This window comes from Channa argus, chromosome 3, assembly GCF_033026475.1.
Source record: "Channa argus isolate prfri chromosome 3, Channa argus male v1.0, whole genome shotgun sequence".
Classification (NCBI taxonomy): domain Eukaryota; kingdom Metazoa; phylum Chordata; class Actinopteri; order Anabantiformes; family Channidae; genus Channa; species Channa argus.
Window position 1 is genome coordinate 4,402,043 of NC_090199.1, and position 13,772 is coordinate 4,415,814.

The 13,772-nt window shown below is 39.5% G+C and overlaps 1 protein-coding gene across 1 annotated transcript; it reads left to right on the top strand.

Annotated features, from left to right (window-relative positions):
- On the top strand, positions 1-9,231 carry LOC137124616 (uncharacterized). Its single transcript, XM_067499717.1, has 9 exons — positions 1-220; positions 1,170-1,195; positions 1,289-1,430; positions 2,353-2,419; positions 2,513-2,594; positions 2,730-2,810; positions 3,977-5,565; positions 5,643-5,715; positions 8,580-9,231. Exons 1-7 carry the CDS (start codon positions 1-3, stop codon positions 4,034-4,036), a joined length of 678 nt encoding a protein of 225 aa, XP_067355818.1. The 3' UTR covers positions 4,037-5,565; positions 5,643-5,715; positions 8,580-9,231.
- The last annotated feature ends 4,541 nt before the right edge of the window (positions 9,232-13,772 follow it).

Consider the following 13,772-nt stretch of genomic DNA (forward strand, 5'->3'; position numbering starts at 1 on the left):
ATGCAGGTGATCAGATCAGAACCCCGTCAGGACTCAACCTGGGCAGAAGTGAAGTGTCAAAGCAGTTGTTTACCTGATAATCCCACCTTCATCTGGTACAAGAATGGACAGAAGATTTGGAGAGAAACAACATCTCTGTCTCATGAAGACAACTTCAATTCTACAGACAGTTATTCCTGTGCTGTGAAAGGTCATGAGAAGTTCCCCTCTCCTCCAGTGTGTGAGTTTACCCACTGTCCTAACTTTATATCCTGTCACCTGGTGGAGCCAAGACCAGAAAAGGGTTTTTAGATGATTCACTGTGCAGAACTAGTTAAAGATGAAATTTCTTCCCCATAACGTTCAGCATTCATTGACTATGACTGCAGGTTTTTTTTTATCTCCAGTCTTCAGATCTGCTGATGACAGCAGATTGTGACTCTTTACAAAGACTGTGATTTATGTGCTACAATGTATCTATTTGATTTAAAACATATCACTGAAACCCACATAGTTTACTGTTGGATCTCATTAATATATGTTTAACTGTAAAATCACACATTTATTTTTAAAGTTCAAGTTAAATGTTTTCATATTTCCTTCTCCAGATCCTCCACAGGTTCCCTCTGTGTCAGTGAGTCCCTCTGCTGAGATAGTGGAGGGTAGTTCAGTGAATCTGACCTGTAGCAGTGATGCTAACCCAGCAGCTAATTATACCTGGTTCAAGAAGAATGGAAATCCAGACCTTCAACTCATTAGTAAACAACAACTTGTCTTCAACTCCATCCTGTCCTCTGATGCAGGAAATTATTACTGTAGAGCTGAGAACAAGCTGGGGAGGAGGACATCTGAGTATAAGTTTGTTAATGTGGAATGTAAGTGAAACAGTTTATTTTGAAAATCATCCTACAGCTGATGAATGTGGATTTGAAACCTTAAGTTATAAAAAGCAGAAAACAATTTACCTGATCATTGCTGTTCTCTTCAGCTCTGCCTGCTGTCAGTCATAAAACCAGATCTAAACTTTAGATTTATCCACATACAGCTTTGACTTTTTAATATACAAATACACAAAAATAAAAATTGTAATCAAATATCTAAATAATTTGTTAAGATTCTCCAATGTGTCATTGAGTCTCTATGATCATCATCCTGACCCTAATAATAGGTATAAACGTTTTGTCCTACAGATCCTCCACAGGTTCCCTCTGTGTCAGTGAGTCCCTCTGCTGAGATAGTGGAGGGTAGTTCAGTGACTCTGACCTGTAGCAGTGATGCTAACCCAGCAGCTAATTATACCTGGTACAAGGAGAATGAAGACTCACCAAAAGCTTCAGGACAGATCTTCACCATCACTGACTTCAGACCTGAACACAGTGGCAATTATTCCTGTGAAGCTCAGAACACAAGAGGACGTCATCACTCCACTTTGTATCTGAATGTTGAGTCAGGTGAGCTGTTTGAATTATTGTCTTGTACTAACAATCAGAGAGATGCCACATTTTGCTAGTTTGACAGTTTTGTAGATACTTTACTTCAGCTGTATATGTTGTTTATCCAGTAAAGATCATGATCATCAATAAAAAAAAAACATTCCATCGAAGAATCGTGACACAGTCAAAACAACATCAAAAGACTTTAAAAAAAAATTTTATTCACTGTATGACAAGGTTTTAACTGTTGTCAACCTCTCTCTGCAAATGGGTGTTTAACTATAGAGCAATTTCCAATCTCTAATTGGAAAGCAAAATAAGATAGTTGTGTAAAAACATGTACAGTTAAGCATCTTTCATCTGACAGCTGTGCCAGGTAAACAATAGTCTGTGGTCTTCGCACACACAGGTTCATATTTACTGCCTTAATGCATTCACTACCCCTTCACTCTAAGTATCACAGTTAAATGCATAAACCCAACCCCCTACTCTTAACCTAAACCCATATCTACTACTACTACTCTCCTTTCGGCTTATCCCGTGAGTTCGGGGTCGCCACAGCGGATCATTGTCCGCATGTTGATTTGGCACAGTTTTTACGCCGGATGCCCTTCCTGACGCAACCCTCCCCAATTTCTACCGGGCTTGGACCGGCACTGAGCTATAGCCGCCCCTTGAGCTATAGCCGCCCCTAACCTAAACCCATATCTAACCCTTTATTAATCTTAACCCTCAAACAGACCTTCAAACTTGATAGGCCTGGAAAATCTGTGCGATTAGGATTTTATATATATTAGGAAGCTGGGTAAGAAACACACACACATTAACTGCACCATCATCCTAGAATTTGTGCACAGTGAGGACTCACAGGAACACTGGGCAAACTGCTTTATCAGCTCCTGTTAAAACACATTTTCTTTCTTCTGGTTTATACTTCTAGCAAATATCAGGCTGACCCTGCTGGTCTTGCTGCTGATTCCTCTCTTTGTCCTGAGCCTGATTACAAGGTAAAAGGTTACAATTCCATCAGTTTTCTTCAGATTTTCTTTATTCACAAAGTGATGAATTTCATTGGGTTTAACATTGTATTGTGGTTGTAGCTGGTATTGTTGGATTCAATTAAGGAAGAAGAAAAAACTTAGCAGCAACATTGAATCAAATGGAAGCACAGAGATGAAAGAGGTGAGAGGATCTGTTGACAAAATGTTTCCAATAACATATATTATGATTCCTAAGTTTGTCCAAAATTATGTGAGTGATGTCATTAAATCCATGTGCAGGACAGTTTAGTCATGTCTTGTCATCTCTCCCCATCAGTCAGACTCTGGTCCTGATTATGAGAACATCTCAGCCTTCAGGTCGGTCACTGCAGCACAGACAGACGACACGGAGGAGCAGGTAAAGTCCAGTTAGAGAAGTTAGAGCTTCCTGCCTGGAAAAAAAACAGGCTTCACCCTAATTTGTAGTTATGACACGTACATCATCCATTAGATTTTTCTTTAAATGCTGTTCATCCAGAGGCAGCAATGAGCTGAATAGTTGAACAGCTGAGTATATGACCTCATCCTTCTGAAATCCTCTACCATGTCCTATCTTCTTGCTGTGTTCATGTGCAGACAGCACTTATTGCACCAGTCCCTGAAGGCCTTCAGAAGGTCCTAGTACTCTTGTTCCTAAACACTCCAGATTCATGCAACAATAGCTGTATTATCATATTACTTTTGTATGTCACAGGACTCTAAGCTGTGTTTAAAGTCCACTATGCAAAGTGTGAACAGGAAAGGTGCTAAAACAGTCCACTGTGGAGCACCTGTGCTGCTCCTGACCATAGCAGAGAAACAGCTCCCGAGTGTGACATGCTGAGTTTGCGCTGTCCATTCTCCTGATGAGGCTAATTGGGGTGAAAGGCACTTGAAAAGCCTTGAAAAAAAAAAAGGAACCTGACATAATATCCTGGCTACTTCAGATAAGTGTAGCCCCAGTGCAGCAACCCCATCCTCTTCTCGAATCTGTGTATGCACCACAGTGAGGAACTCCAGTGTCATATGTGATGTTTAGATCACCAGTGAGTAATCATTTAACTCAGACTTGCACCTTATTGGGCACCGGTACAAGACAAGATGTTTTCCATTGCACCGGAACTGTATGTGTTCAAAGACTCGTGTTGAAAATCCACTGGAGAGGCTCCACTAACTGGGATACAGTCTTTGAGGTGTCTCAGACCCAGCAGGGTTCCCTGCTTCCAGAGCTACTTCTCTGAGAATTGTTGTTTCTTTCCACATTATCATCCAAGACCTGGCAATACTTTTTTGAATAGTGATGTTTCTCATTCCCTTCCACAAATCTATGATGTCAGTCGGCTGCAGCTTACCTTCGACCTTCTCGTTAAAGAAGATTATAGACTTATACTGTGTGTTTATGCAGAGTTTGATCTACTGCAGATGTGTAGGATTAACAATGTTTTCAGTTTCTTTAATTTGAACCAATGAATCGTAGATAAATTATCCTGATCAGATTCTTGGTTTCCATATTGTATGTCTCATCTTTTCATCCCTCCTCAACAGTCCGACTCCTACAATATTTATGCGAACATCTCTGAGGTCAATCGCTGCAGCACAGACTGAAGACACATGGCAGCAGGAAGACTTCAGGTCAGAGAAGAAACAGGCCAAATTCTAATTCATAGAGATCCTACAAGTCCAGTCCCTCACTTGTTTTTTATTTTTATAAATGACATCACACCTGTGTAATTTCAGAATATACACTTAAAACTAAAGTATCAACATTTACAATGTATAATTTCAATATATAATTTCATCAAAATTAGACCAATGCTGTTTTTTAGTTAAGACACTGCAACACCTGCAGAAACCGCTTTATCTTTATCTAAAGGCTTTTTGATCATTATTTCAGTTCCTTCTCACTGCTGCAGGGGGCGACAGTGTGTACAGAAATGTTTGGATTTCAGCTTTAAACTGATAGTTTTCTCTTTATTTTCCAGCATGTGATTTTATTCATGAGTAATAAAAACTAGTAGCGTTTAAATATGTACAGTTGTTTTCAATTTGTTTCACTGTTAGATTAAATCCTGTCTCAGTGTAATTGATTATGTTGTGAGAAGACGCACAGTCAAACATCATAAAGTTTCACTGATGTTAAGCTTTTACAAAATAAAAGCTTAGTACTTATACTTTGTGCAACAGTGAGATTTTCTTCAACTAAAACAAGTAGTTCATAAGTCGTGTTTTTGTTGTTGTTGTTGTTGTTGTTTCCATTTGATCATAAATTATTCACAACTCCTGATCAAGTTCTATTGTGTCCTAAAAAACTAAATTTTCGAGGCATTGAACTTTAAAAGTAAATAGTTTCAATAACTAAACATGGAAAAAAAAAAGCAAGAGAAATATTTATTATCCAAAAATAAAGCTGCTGGTATTTCCAGTATTTGAAAAATATTTTCCCATCCAAAACATTTGTTAAATTCTTATAAAGCTTATTCTGCCTCAAAGAGAGAAGTGATTTCAGTGTCTGCTCATCTCTGTGTTACAGTTTACAGTGATGAGGAGTCACAACAGCAATTTGATTCACTGTGAGTAAAACCATGAAGTTAAATCTACTTTTCATGTTTTTCCATTTAAAGAAGTGAAAATAAACACTCTGCCAGTGAATCACACATCAGTACAGTTAATATTATTGGTGTGAAGCAAGTTTTCAGTTAGCTTGTAGTTTAAGTGTCAACTGATGCATCAACCTGTTAAATCTGGAGAGATGCAATAAGACAGAACAACAAGAAACCAAAAGAGAGACAGACAGAGTGAGGCACCTGATACAGATACATATCCAGGGTCCATCTGAAATTTGGCATCGACATCAGGAGAAGAAATAAATGAAATAAAGTGTTTGAAATATCTGACTGTTTTGCTGCTGTTTCTATTAGTCTGCAGAACATAAAAAGCGGAACATTCAGCTCCTCTCTCACACTTTTTTATGTAACTAATGCCAACGTTTAGTGTTTGCTGTCATTTTGCTCATCGTGCATATTAATGATGTCAAGAAGAAGGAAGTCTGCTCTATTTTAAGATCCTGGTTTCTGTCTTCTGCCTATTGGTGACAGAGGAAAAGCATCTTTAGAGACATCTGTGTCCAATATACAGTAAGTATTTAGTGTTTGATTCACTTTCTGTACATGTTTATCTGCTAATATGTTTCCTTTTATCTGAATTATCACAGACAGATCAGAGGACAGTTATGCATTTTCATGCCGCAGCGAGTGGATTTGTTGTCGTCCTTCTGTCTGTGTCAGGTACTGTAGTTCTACATTAACTCAAGTAAAACTGAGGGATGTAAGGAAATGAACCATGTTGAAACATATGATCAAAGTCATTTCACTGAGCTGTATTTGGAAATAAGTGAACAAGAGTGAACTTTACATTGTAACCTTAATGTCTTTTTACCAATAGCAACAGTAAGTGTCTTATGAGATGAACAGGGAAACAGGAACCCAAATGCAGACAGATGCTGTAAAGTCTCTTAAATAAAAATAAAAAGGCCAAAACTTTACAGTTGACTAGGCCAGAAGGAAAAAAGACACATATCAGGAAACAAGGAAGGATTCAGAAATTAAAGATAAAACAAAATGAGCAAAAACAGGAGGTGAGACATATGTCCACAATGAACGTGAAAAACCTGACAATAATAAAAATCTATTTAAATCCAGAAGGTTCAGATGTGATACAGGGACGTCAGGTTGTCTTGGTTCATGAATTATATTTAACAACATTTTTTCTCAGGTGCTGAAACCGACGTAATAAAGTAAAGTCACTTTCTGAGCACAGCAGAAATTCATCTCTTGCAAATGTGTGATCATTTTTATATGTGTTTCACACATTATTTTAAATTTTTTCAAGGCAATTAACACATCAAAGGTGCAAAAGATACTGGAACAACTGTCAAAAACCAAAAGAAAATGTCCCTTAACAGATTTCACACATTACTTTATTTTTTCAGTGATCAGTTTTATCTTCTTAAAACGTTGCCACCTGTGTTGCTAATGTAAGTATGGATCAAAGACACCAAGGGCAAATAATTAAGCTGAGTTAGAATAGTACTGTAAGGGGCTGGTTTTGAGACTGGACCAAACGAGACAGAACTAGACACAACAACTCAGTTAAATAAGTTTATTCTAAAAGTATTATAGTTTGCAAAGTGGGAAGGAGATGTAGTAAGCCCTCTGACTATGAGAGGACACACAGATGAGTAGCTTTGCAATGACTTGTGGGGTATGGAGTCTAAAATGAACAAGACTTACTAGAGTGAGTGGGAGTACTCGGACACACTGAGTGTGTGGAATGTAGCCGTGATGAATCTCCAATCCCTGACATGAAAAGAACTCCAAAATCCCTTTAGTGACACAATATCCGAACTCCAATGACACAAGGTGCATAAAGCCAAGAACAGTCTCCCAGTTCTAGGCTCCCATGATCTGATTTTGTGCAATTACCGTAGATAGTAGGATAGGATGAACTCATGCAGTTACTACCTGTTTGTTATCTGCACAGCCATGATGTGAATCTCCTGTTCCACCATGTTCTTAAGGGGCTTTTGTCAGGGTCTTGTTGCACTTCCTGCCCTTGGACTTTTATTTTGTGGCCCCTTCTCCTTACTTCCTGTCCTTGGTTCTTTTCCCCAGCTTTGCCCTCGTTGTCCCTCATTGTTTGCACCTGTTCCACCCTCTATTTAAGTTCAGTCTTCCCTTCACTCCCTTGCCAGATCCTCGTCGTTGTTAATGTGGTCTCTGCCATCGTGGTTACTGGCTTCCTCGTTGTCATTATTATCCTCAGCAACCCCACAGTAGACTCTGGACTTTTGGTAAAGCCTGAAACTTATGTTTCTTGAACTCTTGGGAGATCTGGACTCTAGCATCTTGGACTGTGGTATCCTGGACTCCGTGTTTCCTGTGTGGTTTTGTTCTGAGGTTTGCCTTTTGTTTAATTCAGTATTTTGGTCTAGTCCCTAGTTTTCTCCGCTTGTTTTATCCTGATTTTTTTTCATGTTTAGGTTTGCTCGTGTGCTCTTCAGTTTGCCAGTGCTTTATGTTGAGTTTGTTTGTGACTGCCTCCCATTACTCCTTGTGTTTATGTGCTCCCCCAACTCTGTTACTTTGGTATTGTTCCCTTCCAGTGTGTTTAAGTTGTGCTCCGTTTTACTTTGATCATTATTACGTGTTATCCTTTGTTCAGTAGTTCGTCCATTGATATTTCTTAGTCCCCTTAGCCTTACCCTTGTGTTTACCGGCTTCAGTGGTTTAACGTTTATCTGTGCCTTATTTATTCAGTAGCCTCTGTTAGTTCTTTCATTTCCTACTCTAACTTGTCCCCTGAGCCTTAGCTGTGTTTATTCTGGTAATTCTGTTCCCCTCTTGTTTTCAAGTTAACTCCTTTCGTGTGCTGGTCCTGTTCACCATTTACATCTGTCAATAAAAGCCCCTTATTTGCGATCCCTCTTACAGTCTCTTCACTTGGGTCCTCCCTTAACCTAAAAGTGACAGCTTTATGGACTGAGATCTGGTGGCTGTGGAGGTCAACTCTAGTCATGTTCAGGAAACTAGTTTGACATGATTTTAGCTTTGTGACATATTATCCTGCCATGACAAGATGGCTACAATCTGGTCATAAAGGGTTAGACATGGTCAGCAACAGTGTTCAGGGAGGCTGTGGCCTTTAAAGGACCTGTTTACTGATCTAGAACTTGCTTATTATGGTTCTAGATTGGGTAGTATATTACATTTATCAAAAGTGACTTACAAGTGAGGTACAAGGCAGCAGAAATCTGAGTCAAGGAGAAAACATCAGAGCAAAGTCCTATCAGAAAAGTGTTTACATTTCACGAGATGCAACTACGAGAAAGAGCAGGGGAAGAACAAAAGGAAGTTGTTTTTTTTTAAAAATAGCTTTAAGTGCACAGGAAGATGCTGAAGAGTTCTATTTTCAGTATATGTACATAAATGCCATTAAACTTCTCATAGACTTTCCTATATCAAAATATCTCTCTACTTCTAGCCGAAACATGGCTACAGATGACATCACTTGGAGGAACCTTCAGTTCAGATTATGTCATCTTGTTGCTCACAGTATGGCATTTGTAATCATGGTCAACCTGTTTCTCCAGAGCTCCCCCCCCGAGCTCCCCAGGAGGATCCCCCTGGTACAAGGAGAATGAAGACTGACCAAAAGCTTCAGGACAGATCTTCACCATTACTGACATCAGACCTGAACACAGTGGGAATTATTCCTGTGAAGCCCAGAACACAAGAGGATGTCATAACTCCACCTTACATCTGATTGTTTTTGGAGGTAAACTGTGGTTTACTGCAACAGAACTCATCAACATACAGTAATTTGAAAGGTCAAACTTGAATGAACCTGTCAGTTTTTGTGTTCAAACTAATCACACTGTTAAAATTTAGCATGTGTCTATTTCCAGGTTCAGATAAATCAGTGACATTGAACATAATCAGGTTGACTCTTGTGGTCCTGATGCTGATTATTCTGCTTGTTGTGAGTCTGTGGACGAGGTAAAACAATGAAAATCTTTTTTTTTTCTGTTTTCCTCAAAACATCTTGTACTTTTAAAGTTATTAATTCCATTTTGTTAATATTTTTAAATTGTATTATTTTGGGGGGTGGGCGAAGAGAAGAAGTAGAGAAGTCAGATTTTTTTTTTTTCAAACTTAACTGAATGAAGCTGCAGAGATGATACAGGTTTAGTAGAATCCAGTTTCTGAATTTGTTTTATTCTTTAAATCAGAACATAAAGCTGTTTATTCAATGCAATGTAAAGCAAAAAGTGTTCAAAATGTACAATAAATAAATCGATGTGCTTGTTCCATGAATAAAGTCCATTCAGTCTGATCTGCTCATGTCTCCTCACCAGTCAGATTCATGTTTCATAGGTGAAAACAGGAGCATGAAGACCTGCTGTGAAGTCCAGTCAGGTTAGAGTCTCCTGCACATAAGAAACAGGTCAAAGTCAAATTCATAGTTAGATTTGTCACACGTGTCTCAACCAAATGGGATTTTCTTCAGATGCTGTTGACCCAGAGGAGAAAATGACCTCATAGAGAAAGGAAGTACAACTCTAGAGAGACACTTAATTTCAGGCAAAAAATATATATATATTTTGAACTGAGGTAGTTTTTTCTGTGGAGGTAGTTACAAGTTTTTAGTTTAATGTTAAGTGACACCTGTTCTTTGGGTTTTGCTGATATGAAGACACACAGACATTTTGTACTGAAGACAGTTCTCCCTCTTGTGAGTTCATCTTCATTCTGTCCACTCAAGCTGTTAGGGTTGTTCAAGGAAACAAATTAGGTCAAAGTTCACTAGCAGAATTCTACTTCTCTGTTGAGACACACAAACATCGACGTAGACCTACGCAGACAAGGGGATTATGGGTAATCATAGCTCCCAGAGGCCCCAACATGCCCACCCTCCAAATCTCAACAAGGCGTCGGACAGAGATGTGTCGAACAATGTTTGTGTTTAGCTCATCTTTACCTCTGTTATGGCTCTGACCAAATGTTTAATTTGTTGCTTTTTAGTTCAGTTTTGTTTGCCTGTGTGTGGATCTCTGTGTCTTATATGAACATGCCCTGTCTGATTGGCTGAATGGAGGGACAGTGCCAGTGGCTGATTGGTCCATCCTGCACTTCAGCAACATTAGCTTTTACAGCAAAGATACCTGGGAATTTTCTATCACAGTACGAAACTAGACTCCTGACCTTGCCTGCTACTGCTACCATTGTCGTGTAAGGTTGTGGTTCCATGTTAGCTGAGCCCTGTGGACGAAGGTCTAGTCACCAGGTGCTCTTCAACATGCTCCCCTCACCAGTCCGTTTTTGTAGATATTTTGTAGAAATAAATCATTTTACATGATTGCAAATTTAGTATCCTAAAAACAGCCTTTTTACTGTGTGTGTTGTGCTCCTACCCCATGAACAGTGGCTTAAAACCTCCACTGCTGAAAGACAAACATCTATGGTGAAAAACCAAATCTGCAAATAGCTTAAGTGATAAAATATGAAATAAATGTACAAAAAGGTCAGCTGGTCAAGAAACATAGGCTTTCCAAAAAAAAGTAAATCAATATGAAGGAGTTGTGCTGAAAATGGTTCACTGTTTTGAAGCATTTAACATTTAAAATACTGACATCTGCTGGTCAAATCCTTGTAATTACATGTCAACAGGTGAAATAAATGAAAAAGTGGTGTCTTCCAGCTTCCGATTGGTTGAACACACCTGATCCAGGTAACCATTAGTGGGGATGACAAAGATGGTGGGAAAATAAGCATAGCAGGGGGCCTTAAAGACCAGGGTTGGGAACCACTGACAGAAAACACAAAGCAGAACTGTTACACATGAAGTTCAGTACTTGAAACCAGACGAAGAACTGAAACCAGAAGAACTGATGGTGGTCCTTGATGTGCTCTGTGTTGCACAGTGACAGCACATGTAATGTTTTCTCATAAGAAAGAAAGAAGACAGTCAATTTAAACTGTCTGCTGACTGCATCATGTGACTTTCAGCCCACGTCAACCCTGGTAACAATAAAGTAACCGTCACTCTATTAACTTGTTCTCTTGTTTATATAAATTCTATTAAAATCAAATGTTGTTTAAACTTTAGTGTTTACTGGTGTTTTGCTCTTCATGTAAATTGATCATGTGAAGAAGAAGGAAGTCCTCTGAATTTTTACATCATGATTTCTGTTTTGTACTCGCTGTGACAGAGGGAAGACATCGTTACAAACAACGTCCTCGTCGGGTTTTTCTATGATGTGACTGATGAACTTCCTGTTTATAACTTGTTCTATTGTCTTTAGAGTCACACAGACACATGAGGAGCAGCTATGAGTTTAACAGCAGCAGCGAGTGGATTTGTCGTCTTCCTTCTCTCTGTGTCAGGTACTGTGCATCTACATTTACATGTACAAGTCAATTTGTTGGGCTGTATTTGAAAATGAGTGACTGAGAGCTGTGTGAACCTCAAACTTCCCTGAAATGGTATAAATGTGGGAGAATAGAATAGAATGACTTTATTGTCATAGTACAACTAAATCTAAATGCAGTTCATCTGTGACAGATCAGATAAAACTAACATAAAAACCCAAACCATGTAGACAAGACACTGTCAGATAGTAGAAAAAGAGTAAACTAAGATGATAAGAACAACATGCACCGATACACAAGACACTGTTACCAGGTATTGTAGGTAATATTACACAAGTATGACAGTGCAGTACTTTTTCACATAAGCAACATCTCAGTGTTTCACTTTACTTTTTATTGTAAACTGAACTTAGTTTCAACTATAAAACAGAGTGAAGGACGATGAACATGGCAACAAGAGGAACAACTCAAATGTAGAAACACCCACACAAACACACACACACACACACACACCAAATGCTGTGAGAAGCCTCACAAAACACCAAAACTAATTTATTTTTTGTTCATTATCAACATTGTCTTATGTTGTAGTTTGTTTGTGTACATGTCTGATCTCAGTGCGATGTTGCTTTGCTCTTTATATTAAAAAGTATCTGCTGTGAACAGTTTCTCTCACCTCACTTCAATTCTTTGTGGTTTTAACACTTTACCCTGCAACAACTTGGTCACAGAGTGAACAGAAATAAAAATAACCAGTAACTGGTTGACACCCTCTTATTGCTTTTCTTCCTGCCATAGAGGATGTGTGATGTCCCCTCAGTCCAACAAATTCATTAAACAGAGCACATTTACATTCTCATTTACACTAAGTACATACAGTATCACCAACAAATGCAACCACAAGGGGACACAAGCCAGTGTCTTCTTGTGCCAGTCCCAAGTCTGGATAAATGCAGAGGGTTGTGTCAGGAAGGGCATCCAACAAAATACATGCTCGGGTTAAAAAAGACCACCACCAGTGCTGTTGACCTACAGGGTGTTGTTGGGCTACTGTTGGGTGAAGAAGGAGAGGAGGAAGGTGTGTTTGTAGGCAGAGAGAGAAGAAAAAAGCCAAGAATGTAGGACCGACAGCAGGGACTTTGAATGTTGGGACTGAGACAGGGAAGGTTAGAGAGTTGGTTGACATGATTCACATTATGCACTTAAATCTATTAAAAATATTTTAAAAATATAAAAAACAAACACCAAACTACTTTTCTGCTCTTGCATCTCGTTAAATGTAATCACTTTTCTGATAGGACTCTGCTTTGATGTTTTTTTTTCTTGGCTTAGATTTTAACTGCCTTGTTTCTCACTTGTAAGTCGCTTTGGATAAAAGCGTCTGACAAATGACTACATGTAAATGTAAAATAATGCAGTGAGGGAAGGTGGATATACTGTGTGTCCAGGAGACCAGGTGGAAAGGTAGCAAGGCTAGAAACTTAGGAGCAGGGTTCAAGTTGTTCTATCATGGGTCAGATAGGAAGAGAAATGGAGTAGGAGTTATCCTGAAAGAGTTTGTGAGGAATGTTCTAGAGATGAAAAGAGTATCAGCCATGTTGATGATGTTCAATGTTGTTAGTGGTTATGACCAACAGGTAGGATGTGAGTTAGAAGAGTTAAAAGTGATTGGTGCAGATTTCAATGGACATGTAGGTAAATTCCCAGCTTATTCCCCCAGCTTAACTATTCATAATCAGCCATTACATTACATTTACACCTGTTCCCCTCAGTATTTAGACCCAGCTTTCCCCACAGTTCCTTCTCAGGTCCTAATTGTCTAAAGTGAACTCTCAGCCTTCTGGTTTCCTGGTTATCTTTGATCTCAGGTTTGTTTTCATGTGTCTCTCTTGGGCTCTGTTGTTGGGACTGTTAGTTTAATCATCAATACACGTTTTTGATCTGGGCAAGGGGAGGCTGCTCCCCTCCCAGTGTGGCCCGGAGGTTCCTTAGCCTGGCCAGATACATGATACCAGCCGTCGTGTCCCGTAGCCAAGACCGGGACTGAATAAGGTCCTCCATACGCTGAACTATAGCACAGCTGGCAGCAGGGTCATGGAGGGAGGCCTCCAGCTTGGCCTAGAGAACTGACATTAGTTCATCAATGATCTTGAATTGAGCCCTTTCACTGGCTTCCTGAGCTGATATGGCTGGAGTGGTAAATTCCGAGGCGGGGCTGTAGAGGGGTTCCTGGCTGGGGGGTCTGGAGGGGCTGGAGTGGCTGGTCTTATGCAGGGAGGACCCAGCTACCTGTGGTTCAGTGGCAGACTGGTCTGTGACACTCGAGACCACGTGAGAGAGATTGTCGACCTGACATGAAGCTGGCCCAGAAAAACACTCAGGAGAAGGGGCAGATTGGGAGGAACCAGGGACAA

Coding starts and splice junctions, on each gene's coding strand:
- LOC137124616 (XM_067499717.1), top strand. CDS start 1: ATGCAGGTGATCAGATCAGAACCCCGTCAGGACTCAACCTGGGCAGAA. Junction 1,196..1,288: donor CACAGGTTCCCTCTGTGTCA/GTGAGTCCCTCT, acceptor ACCTGGTACAAG/GAGAATGAAGACTCACCAAA. Junction 2,811..3,976: donor CAGACGACACGGAGGAGCAG/GTAAAGTCCAGT, acceptor CCTCCTCAACAG/TCCGACTCCTACAATATTTA.